An 18,407-nucleotide genomic window follows, 5' to 3' on the forward strand; every position below is an offset into this window, starting at 1 on the left:
GAGTTATCATAATATTTTGACCTTATTCTCGTACTATTATGACTTTGCTCTGAAGTCTTTATTCTTTATTTAGGTGACATTGTACTGCGGTAGTTTTATTTAATTGTTTTATTTTCTTAGTGTAACAGTCCTGCAGTGTATGAGCTGTTGTAGTTTGCTAGAGGAGTTTATCGATGCATCTCCTGTTGTGTGGCATCACTTTGATAAATGATCTCTTTGCTGAGAACGCTGGTTAAAAACATTATTGTCAAAGAGTGGAAACAGTTTCCTCCAAACAGATGCTGTGAGTCATGATTCAGCCGCAGAGATCAGTGTTTTCTGCTGGGTCTTTTGATGCGACAAACCAAACTTTCATGGCTCACGTCAACTATTTTGAAGGAGCACGGTTTGCCTCCAAAAAATAGTCGACGTGATCTAAACTACAGCCACAGACCTCAGTGTTTTCTGTTGCGTCTTTATGTGGCGGGCCGACATTAAAGCCCAAACTGGAGCGTAACTGTGAGCAGAAAGCAGCTGCACGTCTTTCTGGTTTCTGACTGCAGCAGCTTTTCAGGTCTGGAGACGAACATGTTCAGAGCATGATGCTTCCATCACCGTGTTTTAGTGTCGTGGGTGATGTGCTGTGCCGGTGTTCCTCCACAAACAGGATATTGGACTCAAGCCCAAAAGTTTGTCTTTATAGTGTAAATATTTTTAGAACATCTGAAATAAAAATAAAAACTCACTTACAAGTAACTTTTCAGCATGATACGAGAGCTTGTTTTTGGTAAATAATACCTTAATATTGATGAAAAAGCACCAGTTCAACTAATAGACTATTTCACTAATAAGACATTTTTTCTCATGTTACAGGTGAAACAATCTGCCAGTGGAACTAGTGCTTTTTCATCAGTATTAAGGGATTATTTACCAAAAACAAGCTCCTGTATCATGCTGAAAAGTTACTTGTAACATTAATATCTTTGCACTAGAAACTCGACTAAAACACTTTGTAGGATTTGTTGTTTTTGCAGTGTAGTTTTGGTAAAGGATCGCACTGGATATACATTTCGGGAATGAAAAATTCAGAACACAAATGCACACCGCACTTATGAGATTTTTATTAGTAAAGGATGATCATTTACATTCACAACTTTGCAACATTTTCCGTCATTCGAAGGGGAATTAAAAAATGTGGCAATTTCCATGAATTAAATACTAACTAGATATTACTCATTGTTCATATATTTTTGAAAAAGTGGTTAAATATTTGGACTTTCCTTTTCACCTGTAAAGCCAGTATTAGCCAGTAAATCCTCAGAAGTCCTTTAAAGATTATTTTTTTATATAAAAAAAGGAGCTTTTGCTTTGAAAACCTCGGGCAGCAACCATTTAAATTGGCAGCTGAAAAGCGACCAGAGGCGTCCGCATTTGAAGCGGCCAAATTGGAGCCGCGAGCCGCGTGTTCGGCTTCGCGGCCCGTCCTTGAAGCCGGTCGATTCGTTCTGTACTCGGCCAGATCATCGTCTGAAAGTTTCTGCTCGGGAATCATTTTAATTCCTGGGCGTATTTTTTTGATGCGTTCTGTGAGGCAGATTTTTTATTTATTTATTTATTTTTTTCCCCCTCTTTGCTCACCTCGCAGTAGCGAGAGGCTCCACGTCACGCTTTAGCTCTTCGGTCTTTAACGGTTTTAAATCTGACTGCGTCTGTCCCCAGCAGCGCCGATTCCCTCTTCCTGGGTGTATTCATGTCCTCGCCACCGGCCCGCCTGCCTCTCGCTTCCCCGTCTCTTCCCGGCCATTATCGTCTCCATCGCGCTCGCTATCGCCCTCTCTCCATCTGTCCCTCCTTTTACGAAATGAAATATGAATCCATTATTCATCCATTCAAACATATCTATCATTGCCCCTTACATAGTGCAGATTTTTTTTTCCCCYYYYTYCYWMYYCYYCYYMAWKKKSYTYMRKTTTTTTKKKTTTTTTTAAGTGTTTCAGGTACTGACAAGAGCGGTTCGTCAGGCAGTAAAAATCCCTTCAGGGGATTCTCCTGTCATAACAATAGCAGCGCCAGCTCAAAATAAAAGGAGCCGGTGTGTGGGTGTTGAGTGGGGGGGCGTGTGTGTGAAACACTGCAGCAACTCGCTGGTCCACAAACATACATACCTGAACCTGTGRGCTAAGGAGCAGATGAGGCTAACAGTGAGGTTGTGTTGTGTTTTTTTCCTTTCTGAGAGATTAAAACACACACAAAAATAATAATATCAGAAGTAGTGCTGGGGCTAGATTAAAATTTTTAATCGAGCTWATTGTAAGATYGCTAATTAATCGCATTTTAATCAAAAACCTTGATGACAAAAGWAACAATGTTTTCAATTTTAAAAGCCTTTTTTGCTGCCAAATTATTGAATAAATAGACATGTTTATATGGCTTTAAATCTGTTGTTTGGGTAATTCAGAAACTACTTTGGAAATATGGACTGTCAGCAACTTTAGCACCGTCATTATATTTATTGAATTTTTGTAACACAAAATAAGTGATACATTTGACGTCAGATTTACATTAAACGACTTAATCCACAAGGTAAACAAATCTAAATAATAAAGGAACAACAAAAAGATAATAAAAACAAAAAAAGGAAGACTTAGCCATCTGCATCGCTCTCTTAGTTCATAGTGTTTCAGAAACTTTGTCAAYGGTGACGTGTTTCTTCAAAATGTTACTTACTTCAGTGACATTAGCAACATTAGCCACGTGTGCCACGTTAGCATTGGGGACATCTCAATGCTAAATGATTAGCATTGGGGTGCTATTTTAGAGCTGAATAGTTTCGGGTATAAACTAACTCCCTGTAGCACATCTTGAACATAACAGGAACCTTTTCCAACGTACAATCAGGTCATGTTTTTGAAGTAAAAATGAACCCACTGTGGGCTAAGAAAAGCAGCTTTGTCGTCCATCACTGTTGTCTGCGGACATTGTCTGTGCATCAGATTTACGGGCGTACCAGAAGGATACAAAGGTTCCGGCTCTCTATTTTTGTGTAAAATAACAGACAATCACATTAATTGCGTTAAAATGTTCGACACGTAAAAACCTAYGTACTTAGTTGATATGAATGCATTAAAGTCTCAGCCCTAAGTAGAAGTAAATGGGGCATCCAGGTGAAAAACAATCCTCTTTGTCTCTGTTCACTAAAACCTGAACATCTGGTTCACTAAAACCTGAACATCTGGTAGGATTTTCCTTCATCCTTCTTCCCTAACATGAGTCACCAGCACCGTTTCAGCKGTGTAATCCATCCGTTAACTGGAAAGAGTCTTCAAAGGGAACAACAGGCAACAAGAGGTGAGACAGACGGTCATGGCTGCGGTAACCCATCTGCCCCTGCGTGTGTGTATGTGTGTGTGTGTGTGTGTGTGTGTGCGTGTGTGTGTGTGTGTGTGTGTGTGTGCAGGATGCTGGAGGATGACCTGAAGATCAGCAGTGATGAAGAAGAAGCTGAACAACAGGTGAGGTCGCTCTGCAGTTCATCTTCAAGTTTTGTCACTATTATTCACGTCACTATTGTGATAATAAAAATGACGATAAAAATTATTTACTACTTCTCTATTTTTAACTGTGTGACTGTGACTGTGTGTCACGACGATAACAGCCCCACAAACACAAATCCTGCTTTTGGAAAACATTCCCTTTTGTAATATTCTTCTATACGACGAAAGTCCTATAGAGGAAGTGTGATTTGTATCACTACACATATTAGCTATATGTAATCGTATTTTCAAATGTATTGATGTTTATTGATTCTTTTCTCGAACAAACTGTGGAGAAAATATTTAAAATAACAATACGGACAGTTTTGTAGATCGCGGTTTTCTTCTGTAAAGTGACACATCAGCGCTGAACAGCAACGCATGATATACTTTAAAAATAATACACATTAAAAACCACTTACCACTTTCCTTCTGCCTCAGAATTCTRCATTACAGAAACATCTGTCATTAGTTCGCTTTAGTCGAGCTCTGATTCATTTGCCTAGAAGGTTTCAGTTTGTTTGAGGAGGTGTGAGCTGAACTCTGGKGTGGTTCAAATGCATACGTGAACACCAAGCRGACCAGAAGTCGCTTTAAAAGCAGGAAGCGGACCATAGCGCAGGGCATTCTGGGTAAATATAACCAATATAAACGTGTGTATCTAGCACTTGTGGGGAAAAATGGATCATAATGTTTTTCCAAAGACTAAAGAGAAATCCTACAACCACTAAAATCTGAYGCCGCTCCATTTTTGTTTTCATTTCGTGAAGGAGGAAGTTGCGCTCAGCAGCGTCTTCACATGTTTTCATGTTGCTTCCTTCAATGGYTCTTGATGCAGCGTCTCCACAGGCGAGGAGGGGAACAGGTTTTTAGAAGGGTTTGGTTGGTTTGACACAGGTCAGTGTGAAAGAGACGCACAGCAGCTGAAAGTGGAACAAATATTGCAACTTTTGTTCCCAACTGAACCGAATCTCCCGGAATACCAGGTGTTAAAAYGCCTTTAAGACCCCAACAACTTCCACTGAAGCTTATGTTTGTACAAGTTCAAGAGACACTAACACCGTATTCAACGAAACATCARGTCAATATCTTTTAAAGATGGCAATAAATACACTTTCAAAATTATTTACTTTTTTTTTCTGATGATTCGAAATTTGGACTTTTCAAATCAGCCCCGTTCACAGCTTAAAGAGTACGGGGTCAAACGGCTGCTCTGCTGCTAACTAAAGTCAACATATAGAGCTGGAGGAAGCGGCCCTGATGCCATCTGAACACGTAACCTCTCTGATCCGGAGTCGGACGCATTACTGCAGCGCCACAAGGTCGGCCAGGCAGCCTGGCAGGAGAGACGCTCAGATCCTTTACTCAGCTCCCAGTAAAGCCTGGAATCCGTCGGAGACCTTTTCTTCTTTTTATTTTTTTAATGAGATAAACTAGCTGCTGCTGCTGCTGCTGCTGCTGCTGCTGAGATCTCCGAGCACAGCAATCTTCAAATGTCATGTTTGTTTATTGCGTCTGTGCTCTCCAGATCGAATTATAGAAGCATTTCAAGGATCATCGATAAAAGTGCGACTAACAGAAGACTAATTAGGAGTGTCACAGAAAAGTCTGGATTCCTAAATGAATGGGAAGTCTGGAGGACGGCTGTCATGGTGGCAGGCACAAACTCTTCAAGGAGTTTTTTTTTCCCTTTTCCTTTTTTGTTCCTTTTTGTGGTTGTTTAGCAACAGCATCATCAGAATGCAAGTGGTAGTGTGTTATACACCAGCTCCAGTAAGGAAACATAGAAAGCGCTCATTACTGTCCGACATGCATGAGGTCATTTGACAATAACTGAGTCATTTTCTGTACTTTTGATCATTTGATTAATTGTACATTTCAAATCACGCAAATGAAAATTATTGATGTCGTTTTAATTCATTTTGTGATTAATTGATTCATTGCTTATGGTGACAGGCCTGATTGTGACTAAAACTACTGCTGAGGCAGGCATCATTTCTGCTCCACTTCTGACCAGCATCGTTAGCCGGACGTCCAGCAGCTTGTTCTTGTGGAAAACAAAGCAGCAGTGAATGGAAGTAGCTAAAAGTCTTTTTCACACTCCATCAGTCACCTTTATTTGGGGCGTAACTTCAGTATCGTAATTTTAATGGAAGTTTTGGGTTTGGAAGAAAAAGGCCCCAGCTTTAACGTGTTTGAATCTGGAAGAGTGTGTCCCTGTCTGCTTAACACTCTGTCGCATTTTATTTTACTTTTCCCCGTAGAAGCCGTGACGTCATCGTGTTCGGTCTGTGTCCGCTGACTAAGGAATTCAGATTTGTCACTGCGGGGCATGTTGAACATGGACAGCGCTGTTGTCCTGTTTTTTTGTTGTTTTTTTTTTTTTTGTCTTTTTTTCTTTCCTGTATGAAAATTGGCAGTGTGGCCTTCTCTTTGCTAATCACTGTCATCACACGCTAATGATGCCAGAGATGAGTTCAAAGCAGTCAGTGGGGTCTGTGCTTCGGTTCCCTCCCCCACTGTGCAGACGGATATCAACGCTCATCAAAGAGTCCGCCAGATATTCTCCGTTAATGAAAAGATACGGATTCCTCTCATCCCCTTTTAACTCCTCGTTTGATTATATAATTACGACCGGGGTAAGACATAATAATTATAAACGATGGCAGGTCATTTATAGTGGTTTTAGTTGTTGTAATTATGCCGAAATGAGATCTTTTAATCACAGATATTTAGTGTGCGTTCAGAAGCGCGCCCCGGCGTTGAATTATTCCTGGCGTGGCGAGGAGACGGGATGAGAAAGGAAGCGCGTTATTAATTTATCGTCTCCATGCATATATTCATTTATTTTTGCCGTCTTTAAAGGCACTGCGAGTTCTTCGCCAGTTAAACATGTACTTTATTTAAGTAATATTAAATGTCAGTGTTAATAATGTAAACTTCACGTTGCCGCGTTCCAATCAGGCACTTTTTGTCCCCGACGCCGATCTGGGTCATTTCAGAACAGGAAGTTGGAGACGCTAACAAAGTCCATGTCTGATACTTCGTTAAGATCAAAGCCATGGACACAGTGCTCTGAATTAACACACTAAATTTCACCAGTCTATATTAATACTGTGATTCTATTCTATTCACCTCAATTACCAGTTATGTTGCTTAGGCGCTAAAGCATCTATTTAAATCACCCAGAGCATTATTTATCATTTCTTTGGAAAGAAATATGATTAAAAACCACATTATATAAGCAAAATAATAGTTGTTTAGCTGCTTCCTGTTTTAGGTCAATCAGGATTAACAAAGTTATTTATCTTTTCTAGATGCCGTAATAATGTACAAGGTTCATATTTTTGTTCTTTTAGCTGAAATCACAGCTGTTTGTTGGTCACACTATATTGATTTTAGTTGAAAAGTAAAAATCCAAACACTGACAGTGGTGTTTGGTGTTGAGCGTTTTTTTCAGAGGAAGATTTTCTTTTGCTTTATAACAAGATTCTTAGTTTTACACATAATGTTTAATAAAAAAAAAAAACATGAGGGAGAAACGCTTTTTTTAGCGATTGCATATTTCTTAAAACTGCCACCATGTTGTGACATTCTGTGAAAAGGTCGTTCTCCTCCTTCACCTCCTCGACGTGCTAATGGAGGAGAAACAACTCACCGTTACAGGAAAACTGTTTATCCGGCGTCATCTGTAGCTATGCTAAGCCTACGCTAACTAGCGTTAGCATTCACAACAACTCTGAAGAGAGTGACGTCACATCAGAACCTGTTGATTTTCTTTAAAAGATTTTAACGTAAAAACACATTTCTTTGTTTTATTTCTAAAATATATATACACAGAGAGAAATGAAGGACTTAACTTCAATATATCGTTTTCAGAAAGTTGAACTTTTTCTTTTTATATCTCAACCAGAAATAAAGTCGTTTTACCTTTTTGTTTTTTTTTTGTTTTTTAACCATTGATCTCTGATGAAGACAGGCACAGGGAGTGATTCTGGTAAAAGCAGCACAATGTGTGGAAGAAAGAAAGAACGATGGGAGCGACAGAGATCTGGAGATAAAGACAGACGAAAGAAAAGCAGCAGGCTGAACGACGACGGCGATGATGAAAAGCGCGAGGCCCGAGATGAATTCAGCAGCATTTATCTGTGGACGCCGCTAACAGGCTTATAGCAAATGAGTGCATGGCGTATTATCAAGCTTTTATAGCCCCAAGTAAAAACACATTTGTAATCAAACACATGGACGGCCATGTATTACACACATGCACCCACAGAGAAGCGCATGCAGCCGTGTAAGGCTCCACTCCCAAGAATTTATGGCAGCAAACACATAAACACACTCTGACAGTGTGTCCCTCACACACACACACACACAGATGCACACTATCATTAGTATGCTGTGGCAGAGCGCGGTGAGGGCAGCAGAGGAGGATGATGAATATGTTTTTGGCAAAGAGCAAAAGAGACGGAGGAGAGGAGGGAATTGGAAGACGGCGCGCAGGAAGGAGAGATGGAGGAGAGGGGGAAAAGGCGCGGCGACGGAAAGTGGAAAGCGGCGCCTAATGACTACAGAAACTGACAGGAAACAACAAGCCAATTTACCGGTGCGGGGCTGTCCTTTGTCCCCGACTGATCCCCGTGGTCCGAGCTAAGTTGAGCTCAAAAGGTTCCATCTTCATATGAAAACGTCCGACTCTCCCGAATTTGAACGAGGTCAAGTCTGTCAAGTAAAAATGGCACACACAAAAAATACAAGGAGGTATTCTGAGGTGTTCTCATATTTCTTTTTTTTTTTTTCTTTTGCGGTGTGTGTGCTGTTTGCCTGACATGTAACATTCAGCAGGAGAGCTACTCGGAGGAGAGTTTGCTTTGGGAAAGTGTCAGGTGAAAGAAGGGTGGTGGAAACATCCGGCGAACTCAGTCTGGTCAGCTTATCTCAGTCTATTTATAAAATACTACAATAAGAGTCACCTGGAGGCACTTTGCAGAGGACAGTCCAATTCAGTCAAGTCTATTCAAGTTTGGTCCAGTGTGGAGTGAGTGATACGACAGGAAGTGAGGACAGCTGCAGACGCAGCAGGGGGTGCGCAGCTGGAGCGCGGGGGCTTCCAGAGACCGTCTGATCGGAGAAACCCCTGGCTCAGCAGAATCTGATCCTGGTAAGATTCACAACAGCTTGTATTTGAAGCACTGAACGGATGTGAAGTGCCTGAATCAGGATGATGAGAGGGTGACATCTACACGTTGGACACGTTGCTCTTTGGAATACCGGGACTTGTAAGCCACGCCCCTTTTGGTTCCACCGTCAGCTGCGCGCTCTGAATGCACACAGGACCCGTCTTTGGAAGTACGGGCCACACAAAGACCACATGGGAACATTTTAAGCGTTTGGGCCTCTTATCCACCGATAGATGGATGGAAGGACGAGATGTGAAATAACTCTTATAACTTCGTTCGCTAGTTGCTGTTATCCTCACAGTGCTTAGAGATAATCCATATCTTATCTGTGACCGTTTTCCCTAAATTATATGTGAAACCTTGCCACAAAAGAAAGAGCATGTAACTTTTATAAACAAAAATTAAAAAAAAATTAAAAATGTATACATTTGTTAGAAGTGACACTATGCCCTGATGGATAAGCTAGGAAAAGATCAGTCTCCTGCGCCTCCTCCCCTACTATTGCCATCTGAAGAAATGTATCACTTCGGACCAGAAACAACCACTCAGAACCAGGGGGAGGGGCTTAGCGCTGTCAATCAACACAACAGTCATGCTGCTAAATGTGCTTATGGTGGAGAAACAACTTGCCATTCCAGGAAAACCGTTAATCCTCCGTCATCTTTTAGATATGTTCCTTGTCCTACACACCTGAATTAAATGGCTAACCTGCCTCACTAGCAAACAGTCGTACTCTACAGAGCTCTGCTAATTAGCTTACATTGGAGTCAGGTGTGCTGAAGCAGAGAGACATCTAAAAATTGCAGGACTCCTAACCTCGAGGATTGGAGTTTGAGGCCTCCGACTTAACGGATCTGCTGCTACCATCTTGGTACCTGATGCCAAGAGTCCAAGCTGCAACCGGTCAGTAATGTTTAGCATCAAAACTGCAAGCAACACACCACCGGCAACTTTCAGTGCAACAAATCACATTATATCCGGATCGCTGCCACTGAAAATTTCCCTAAATGTGGCGATTTCCTAAAGCAAGGATTCGGTCGCTGTTGTACTTTCAGCCAGGGAGCAAGAGTTGCATCAGGAGAACAGATTTCATACTCGGTGTTCAGGTGTTAGCGCCGCTTTATGGAGTCTCTCGTGCTGAAACAAACCATGAGGACAAGCACCGAATTTATTGTCTGGTTTCTGTTTAAGGCGTCGTGGGCGTCTTGTTAAGTCTTCACCGCCAGGCCTGCTGTGAAACACCGGGACGTCTGGCACCCACATAAAAATAGGGAATCGTATGGGTCTCATAGCTCTTTAAGCTCTCTTTTAGCTTTTGTTTTTTTGTTTTGTTTTTCTTCTCTTCCTTTTTGTCGGGAACAACACTTCCAGCCGCTCTCTGACGGCAGAAACTCCGCGTCTGAACGCCGGCTGGGTTGTGCTTTATTTAAATCCGAGCCAAGCCACCAGCCGGGTTAATATATTCACACATAGATCTTCTCCGCGAGCTTCCCTCAAGTCTCCAAAAGCCAAAGATCTGAGGAGGTTTGTTGTTGTAGCCTGCAGCTCTGCATCGATCTCCCAGAAACTTCACTGGCTCAGTTAATCACCTGATTCCTAGAGAGGGCAGGAAACAACAAGCCGGAAAGGAGAAAATGTCCTTTTTTTAGTTTCTTTTTCTTTTTGGTGTTCAGTAATTCATTTTAATTGCTGAGCAGCAGTCCTGGAAGAGAAAACACCGGCTTGACATTTGGAGAAATTGGGTTTTCTTTCGTTCGTTTGTTCATTCAGTTCTGTTTTGTTTGGTTTTTTTTTTTTTTTGTAATTGACGTACAGAACTGAAGAATGATGAGGAAGAGGAGGAAGGGCTTTCCTGCCAAACACAATCACCCGATTAGTTTCCTGAAAGGGACAAAAGTTGAAAAGGGAGGAATGGAGCGTAAATTAGTTTAATATCTGCAGACTATGCTGAATCATCTCAGTTTTATTTTTCTGTATGTTTTTAAATCTGTTCTTTTATATACATTTCCACAACACCAAATAAACACAGGTTAGTGTCACTGCATTGCAAGTCATACCAAAGTCTTTTGTCAAAATGTCTTTTAAACCTCTACTACCCAAATCAGCACCATTTAACAGATTCCCTGAGTTTTCTGTACTATGCTACTGCTATCAGTCTAGCAAGTAGCATCGCACAAATGTATACTTTTAATTACCATAAGCACCAATAGCTTCATAGAACTACTAAATATAATTTTACCCATAACTGAAAAGCATACATACATGTTATGTAATAAATAAATTATGAAGTGTACACATAGATTGAAAATCACATGGTTTAAGTGCATCAGTCAGACATATAAACAAAGCCAGCTGCTGAGACTGAGTGTCTAAATCTCTCTTTCCGTGTCTGTGTCCTTACAGGTGTCTGACAAGACCAAAGCCAGAAGCTCAGCACTGAGGTAAGCCGTCCCGCTCCATGACGGGGGTTGTTGTTTTTTTTCTTTCGCCCCTTTAAATGTGTTGCGTTGTGTTTTTTGGCTGAGAGAAATGTTAGTGAAAACCACATTTGGTCTGAATGAGGACAAGCTGTTTCAGCCAAGAAAAGAAGCTATAAATAAATGTTGTCTGGCCCGAAACGCACAGTTGCAGCAGTCGGTTCGGTTCTGGATGAATCCCTGGACGTTTCTTTAACGTAGTTGTTTTCCGAAAGCGCCGTTAAGGTCAGAGTCGTCACGGTGACCGTAGAGCATCCGACAAGCCGGTCGAAGCGACGCGCGCAGACGTTGAGTTAAATCCGAAAGATGGAGCGGGGTAAGAGTGGTTCATTTTTCAGCGTTTGGAATATTTCAAGGTTATCGCAGCCGCGGTTAAAGCGCCGGAGTTTTAATTGGCTGAAGCATCTGTGATGACAGGTGACCACACGATGACCCCAGTCAGCTGCCTGCACTCACTCCTCAGCTCCGCAACGCTCGCTTTTTAAGGCTGCACACGTCTGACACGCTCAGTATTTGATACCTTTTAATGTTCTTTTTTTTTTTTTTTGAAGGTTTTCTGCATGCAGAGGTTGTAACTCAAAGGAAAAATTCTTCACACATATACGCTCTGTTTTATTCTGCTACAACATGGAGTCATTAGTTAAATCTAAATCTGAGTTTCTGCAGAAAAGTAGTGCAGACTTAATACTGATGAAAAGACGCCGTGTTTATGAAATTAAAATCCAACAATCATTGTCATTAAAAAGAACAAAAAACACCTCTTTGCTTTACAAGGACAGCTCTAGATATAATAAAAATAACTGGGACTTAAAATGTATGTCGATGGAGGAACATGCAGATGCATCCTCTGAGGTTATGAAGGTGAAGACAACACCGCGTTTTGTTTCATGAAGGGAGCAGGTGTCGCAGAAATCAGTGTTTGAGAGAGAGAGAGGGCTGTTCTCATGGAGCCAACATGCTATGAATGTAGCTAAGCGGCTTGATTTCCCTCGAGTATTTTCTCCATGACTCTCCAAACTAATTTCCAAGAATTGGAAACAGATTCCCAAGGAGAGATGTTTTTTTAAAAAATTATGAGTTTACTTGTGTTTTGTTTTGTTTTTTTACATCAATGACAAATAGACCCAATAGGCCCAAGCCCACTCTGGGTGTCTGTTTATGAACTACTTCATATCTGTCTGACTTTGTTTCTATTGACTTGATTGGCACCTGCTCACACAGCTCAGCTGTTAAAGCATTTTTGATTGGAATTCAACAGAATAGTGCAGCTGAAGCAGAATCTTATTTCCTGTTTGTAGGAACAATCAGAAAGTAAATGAGATAGATAGATAGATAGATAGATAGATAGATAGATAGATAGATAGATAGATAGATAGATAGATAGATAGATAGATAGATAGATAGATAGATAGANTAGATAGATAGATAGATAGATAGATAGATAGATAGATAGATAGATAGATAGATAGATAGATAGATAGATAGATAGATAGATAGATAGATAGATAGATAGCCTTGTTGTTAGCTAGACAGACATATAGCCTTATAGATAGCTAGCTGGTTAGATAACCAGATAAATAGATACTTTTGTTCTGACTTTAACAGTTCAGGATAAAAGTCACAGTAGAACGTTGACGATGATCTGACTATGTCTATTTGTGTTGGGCTTTTAGGAGCCGCCGTGTAAGAGTCAATGCGTTGTGTGTGTTACAAGTGGAAACCAGAAGTGACTGCAGCTAGCAGGCGACAGCAGAAGTTACAGTGTCATCATTAACGAGTTCTCTGCTGGTGCTGAAAGCCTTCATGTTAAGCATTCAGCTCTGTGTGGGCAGCTCATGATTATCTGCTGGTTAGGTGTTAATGTCTGGAAGGAAACATCGCCCGCTTTATCATCGCCCAGGATCTCGCTTTTAAATAAAACAACTGTGGATGAATTCTGCAGATGACTTGGTTGAGTTTTTGATTGTTCTTTTTTTCCTTAGAAATTTTCTAAGGCCCTGACTGATTAAACTATCCAGATTTTTAGTTTTTTTAATAAATGAGGCGATCTGTGTTTGCAGTCTGAATGCATTAGTATTCCAGTCTGGAGTGTGTCTGTATGTGTGTATTGGGGAAAAGAAGGAGTGTGGGGGGGTTATAGGGAGAAAGTGAGTGTGCTCTGTGTCTGTGTGCCCCGGGCCATGTGTTACTCTGCTACCGCTAATGAGCCCATTCACTCTGCAGCCCAATCTACTGAGCAGCACACACACACAGACTGCAGGGACTCTGGGACTGGAGACGCTGCGAGCGATCCACTGGCTTTATCCCCCACAGACCGCAGCGCTCGCTGTTTAACCCACAATTCTCACACCGCCCTTACAAACACACATCCTTATTTTAACCCGGCGCTGACAGCCAGCCTCATCCATATACCAACAGACTCACACATACATGTTATCACACCGCCATGATCTTTTGTCGAGGGAAAGTGCCCGCAGTGACGGGGATTTGTCTCTTTTAGACTTGTTACTACGCCGAGAGCTCCGCCGAGCTGCCGGCGTTCTTTGGGTTTTCATAGCCGACGCGAGCGGTGACGCAAACCTGCTCAGACATGAGCGGATCGATGCGCTCCGACGAAGTAAAGCTCATCAAAGATGAATGCGCTCGCGTTCGGGATGGATCAGACGTGGAAACAGGTTGCCGACGAAGGTCCGTCAGGTCTGCCCTCTGTGGTCGCAGAGRAGGAATCCATGGATAGGTAGGGGGGAAAAACGCCGCATTTTTTTCCCCCACTGCTAATAACTACTCTGCTCTCTTTCTCAACTCTGACGCTCTCATATAAGATTCACTCTGCGGTCAGAGTAAATCCTTCATGGTTGAACAGAAGGCAGCTAGATTTCTTTTCTCTTTTTTGGCTTTTTGAAGGTATTTCAATACACTKWAAGGCATTTCTCAGAGCGAATCGTTTCTGACTGGCCGAGGTAAACCAGACGGCCTGAGTGGATTTACAGAGCCTCGCTAAAGTATTCAGAACTCTTCAACATTTCTTTTTTTTTTTTCATTTCATGCCCAACACAATTCTATACTGACCTTTTYAAACAATAAAGACAAAATAGTGCATTGAAGACAAGTGGAATAAAAAGTGTTGTGGTAATGAAGCCAGATGGGAAGTTTTTCATCTGAGAATAGTGTGAGACTTTTTAGTAAATTTATTGAATTTGGACTAAACTCTCAAAATGGGAATTAAGATTGTTATCTTTTAGAGCCGCTCTTCTACGAATGTGGAAATTGTGTGTGGGAATTGTCATGAAATTCTTGCTCTAGAAATATTTTTGGAATTTTTGTAGAAACTTTAGATTTTTATATGAATTTTTAAATGCATATTTTATGCTGTCACACAGCCGTAACTCATCATAGCAAGTTAGAATCAGAAAAATGATTTAACATTAAACAGTGCTAACCCATCATCATTACATGTTGGTCTGTGGGGGGCCTGAAGTTTCATGTTGGGAGGGCTTGGAACCTTTTTATAACTTTTATGACCTTTTTATAGTATGGCAACAAAGTGACAGTGAATATAACTGTATGTAGACAATTTAAGAACTTTAAGTAAAAAATATTAATTTCATTATGTTTGTGTGGTGCAATTCCTGGGGCAGAAATATATGTCACTTAAAGCCAAGGATTTCCCACTGGGTAGAAATGATTGGTTATTCAGTATGATTACTGATAAAAAAGAATTACATTCTACTTTATCATTTTGAGTTGACAGTATACAGAAATAAATCTAATACAATTGAAAAATAATTGACATTTCTAAAAAAAACAAAAACAAAAACAAAAAAACATACTAATATGCAAAACTACACACTCCTTTTTTTAGTGTGTGTTTTGACGTGTCTGTGTCACTTCATGTTTACGCTGAGAGACAACAGAAACTTACGGATAACCAAAGTTCCTACAAAACTCCACCTTACAAAGACTATAGTAAGGTTTACATCACAAAATATGTGTGTGGGAGTTTTAGCAATTCAATAAGTGTGACTGGTGTAGTTTTAAGAAAAGCTGACTGAACACAAAAATACAATCTCTTCAGTTTTCAGATCACAGTAGATGAAAGACGCCTTCCTGTTACGTCAGATTGAATAAAATCACTTCTTAAATCCAGATGCCGCTCCGTCGAGGCTATCCACATGTAGCGACCGTGACGATGCTACAACATGGCACATGTCATGWGGAATTCTCTTTAAGTAATACATCTTTGGCCTGCTGAAGTGAAAACCAACCCAGCTAGTCAGAATGTAACCGTATTCCCACTTCTGCCGTTCCTCGGATTAGGAATCCTCTGGATCCAGTCGTACTCTAATCTGGCTTGTTATGAATTCCTTGTCTGCCGGAAAGGAAAACAAACAGTTTTGATAGCAGGATCTAGTTTTCCTCACAGCTATTTAAGCTGATGTGACAAAAACATCCAGTTCTGTCGGTTCTGGGAGCTGAGTCAGAGACGGGAAAGGAGATGACACACCGAACAAGAACCGAGCCCAGCTGGGCTAACCAAACCCGGACCCAAATTCATTTGGCATATTATTTGGTCTCAGATCCACAGTCGCTTTATTTTGGTAAATCAAAAAAAAAAAAAAAAAAAAACCTGAACAAAATACGACTTTACAGACCAATAATTTACCAAAAACAAGTCTGAAGCCGTCCTGGACTCAGCAGCCAGCAGGAATGAAAGATATCTACTGTTCATGAACAGATTTATATGTAAATATGCATGTATATATATATAATTACACATATATTACATTCACAAATGGCTGTGTAATACATATATATCCACATAGCAGTAGCTTTTGTAATTTTAAAGCTCTGAAAATAAAATAACTTGAAATCATCATTCAATTCATTCCACAGTTTCACRCCAATAACTTAGTTTTCTCTTTCGCTTGTTCAAATATTAACAAAAGTTATATTTACTCTCAGATCATTTCTGAATTGCAGAAGGAAAAGCTTTTGTTCAAAGCTTCATGCACTATTGCCAGTTTTTTATACGTACAATGTCTTTGAATTTTAAAATCTTATTTTAAATATTTACTAATGAGCCTAATAGCTATTTTCTTTTTGGTAACTTAAGTAATATATCAATTGTTTTATTTGCATTCCCATCTTCACTACACTGGGATATTTTTGTTTTTTGACCAGGGGCGGAGCTAAGGGGAGAGTTGGGGGGGGCTCTGGCCCCTTCTGATTGACACAAATAGGGGAAGAAGAAAAAGAAATGTAAATGTGAGGGATATGCAGAAATACAAGTATAAAACAAGATTAAAATKATCTATCAATCAATAATTTTAATCTCGTGTGTTTTGTCATTCATTCTCATGCGCCTCCTCTTTCTCCAAAATAGTTTTGGACCCCCCTCCTGCCCCTCACAATAAAACTCCAGCTCCGCCACYGTTTCTGACATTTGATGTTTTTTTCCACTCAATTCTTTAAAATTAAGGAGTCTTTTCTTTTCTTTTCCTTTTTTTTTGTGAGCAAAATTTATTTGAAGGCCTTTACATGTTTACCAGCAGTGGAAACAAACATGTAGGGTGCTGTGTTCGGCACATTATTTTTCATAAAAGTGTTTCAGAATATAAAAAATAAATAAGTTGTTTTTTTTAAATCTCATCAGAGTCGAGCGCTTTCACATCTGTGATCAGTGACAGAGGTGTGCTGGCAGCTCACAAACAGACGGGATGAGACGTGGGGAGGGGGAAGCAGCTCGGTTTCAACGCGACAGAAGTTGAAATGTGAGACGGCTCGTCAAGCCGAGTCGCTCCTGCCGACGCCAGGAAGCGTTACGATACACATGTAGGGATGGGAACCTGTTATAGCTTTCCCCACAGTCCTGCCCCAGGCAAACGCCCCAAAACAAACACGCCGCAGTGCAAAGCTCAGCCTGCTTTCACCACTTTATAAAGGCTGAGCGGTTCTTAATTAATAATCAATCTACTGTGATAACCACAGATTGACAATAAGAAATGTTTATCTGGTCTGTTTTAGGTAACTGTATGTCTGTGACTGTAAATATCGCTGCACAAACATGATTTGCTCCCATTACGAATGTGGGCAACACTTTGTCGATATTCAGCTAATGTCGAAAAAACACAATAATCAAAAAGTCATTAAAAAAAACACACCACGCCATCATCATCCTCCTCCTACTTCCTGTCGTCTTCTACATGGTTCATTCACCAGAAACATCCGGTTGTTGATCATGTGACGCCAAAAAAACCCCTAAAAAACTAATTTCAATTCGGCCAAAAAAMCCCCAGCTCATATTAGTGCCAAAACTTTTTATTGAAAAACAAGATTTTTTTGTTCCGATTGCCGTGTTTCCATGAAGCAGATTTATTTTCTAAATGTCAAATTGCTCAGTTATTGGAAATGTGGCTCATAATCCTGCTCTTGAAAAAAAATATAGTGATTCGCTTTAGGACACCAATCACATAATAAAGTGATTCATATCATCAAATCGAGTCCGACACTGTTGATATTAACAATGGGGGAAAAATAGTACTAGTAAAAAATAACAATCCAAACAATATGGAAGGTTTTTGGGTGGATTTTGAACATCATGAATTAAAATTTATCAAGACAGTAAATCGAAATTATTATCATGAGGAGAAATTTATTGCGATACATGATAAATGATACAATAAATGCCCACCCCTTTTTTTAATATTGTCACCTTCCTAAAATAGTAGCCCAAGTCATTTTGTGCCAGAAATGACCACGTTTTTCGGACATGTGAGCAGAATTAAAGACGTAACCTCAACTGTGACKGATCKGTTCTTTATAGATGTGTTTTTCTGGACTGACAGGTGCACAACCTGTAAATAGGTGTGTAAACACACCCGTCCACACACTGGGTGTAGTGAGGAAGTGAGGCGGGGGCCGGAGGGGGGCGAGGGCCCAGCTGTGCAGCAGGAAGCTCTGCCAAGCGGAGAGCGGACCCGGAGAGCTGGAGGCAGATGACAGATGAACCGGACCCAGATGGTCCTCACCCCTTTACTTCGSCGCTCGCATTGCATATKTTCACTCCCCTTCGCGTTTGTTTCCGAGGASGTACATTTACCTTCTCGYCGCYGTCCGGCTTCTGTTTCACCTTAAACCCCGTCCATTGTTCACCCCAGTCTAGTCTAACAGAGGCTGATCTGTACGATTTCAGAGCCAAAGAGCTATTTAAGAAATTTGTCCTGAAACAAACTTGCTTT

At 40.7% G+C, this 18,407-nt stretch overlaps 1 protein-coding gene across 1 annotated transcript in view; it reads left to right on the forward strand.

The window, feature by feature from the left end:
* aff2 (AF4/FMR2 family, member 2) overlaps positions 1-18,407 on the forward strand; it is a 199,815-nt gene that overhangs the window by 133,361 nt on the left and 48,047 nt on the right. The window contains exons 9-10 of the mRNA XM_017307008.1: positions 3,437-3,491; positions 11,096-11,133. Of these exons, the coding sequence (XP_017162497.1) occupies positions 3,437-3,491; positions 11,096-11,133 (93 nt within the window). The remainder of the gene's footprint in view (positions 1-3,436; positions 3,492-11,095; positions 11,134-18,407) is intronic.

The sequence above is a fragment of the Poecilia reticulata genome, linkage group LG10 (assembly GCF_000633615.1).
Source record: "Poecilia reticulata strain Guanapo linkage group LG10, Guppy_female_1.0+MT, whole genome shotgun sequence".
NCBI lineage: Eukaryota > Metazoa > Chordata > Actinopteri > Cyprinodontiformes > Poeciliidae > Poecilia > Poecilia reticulata.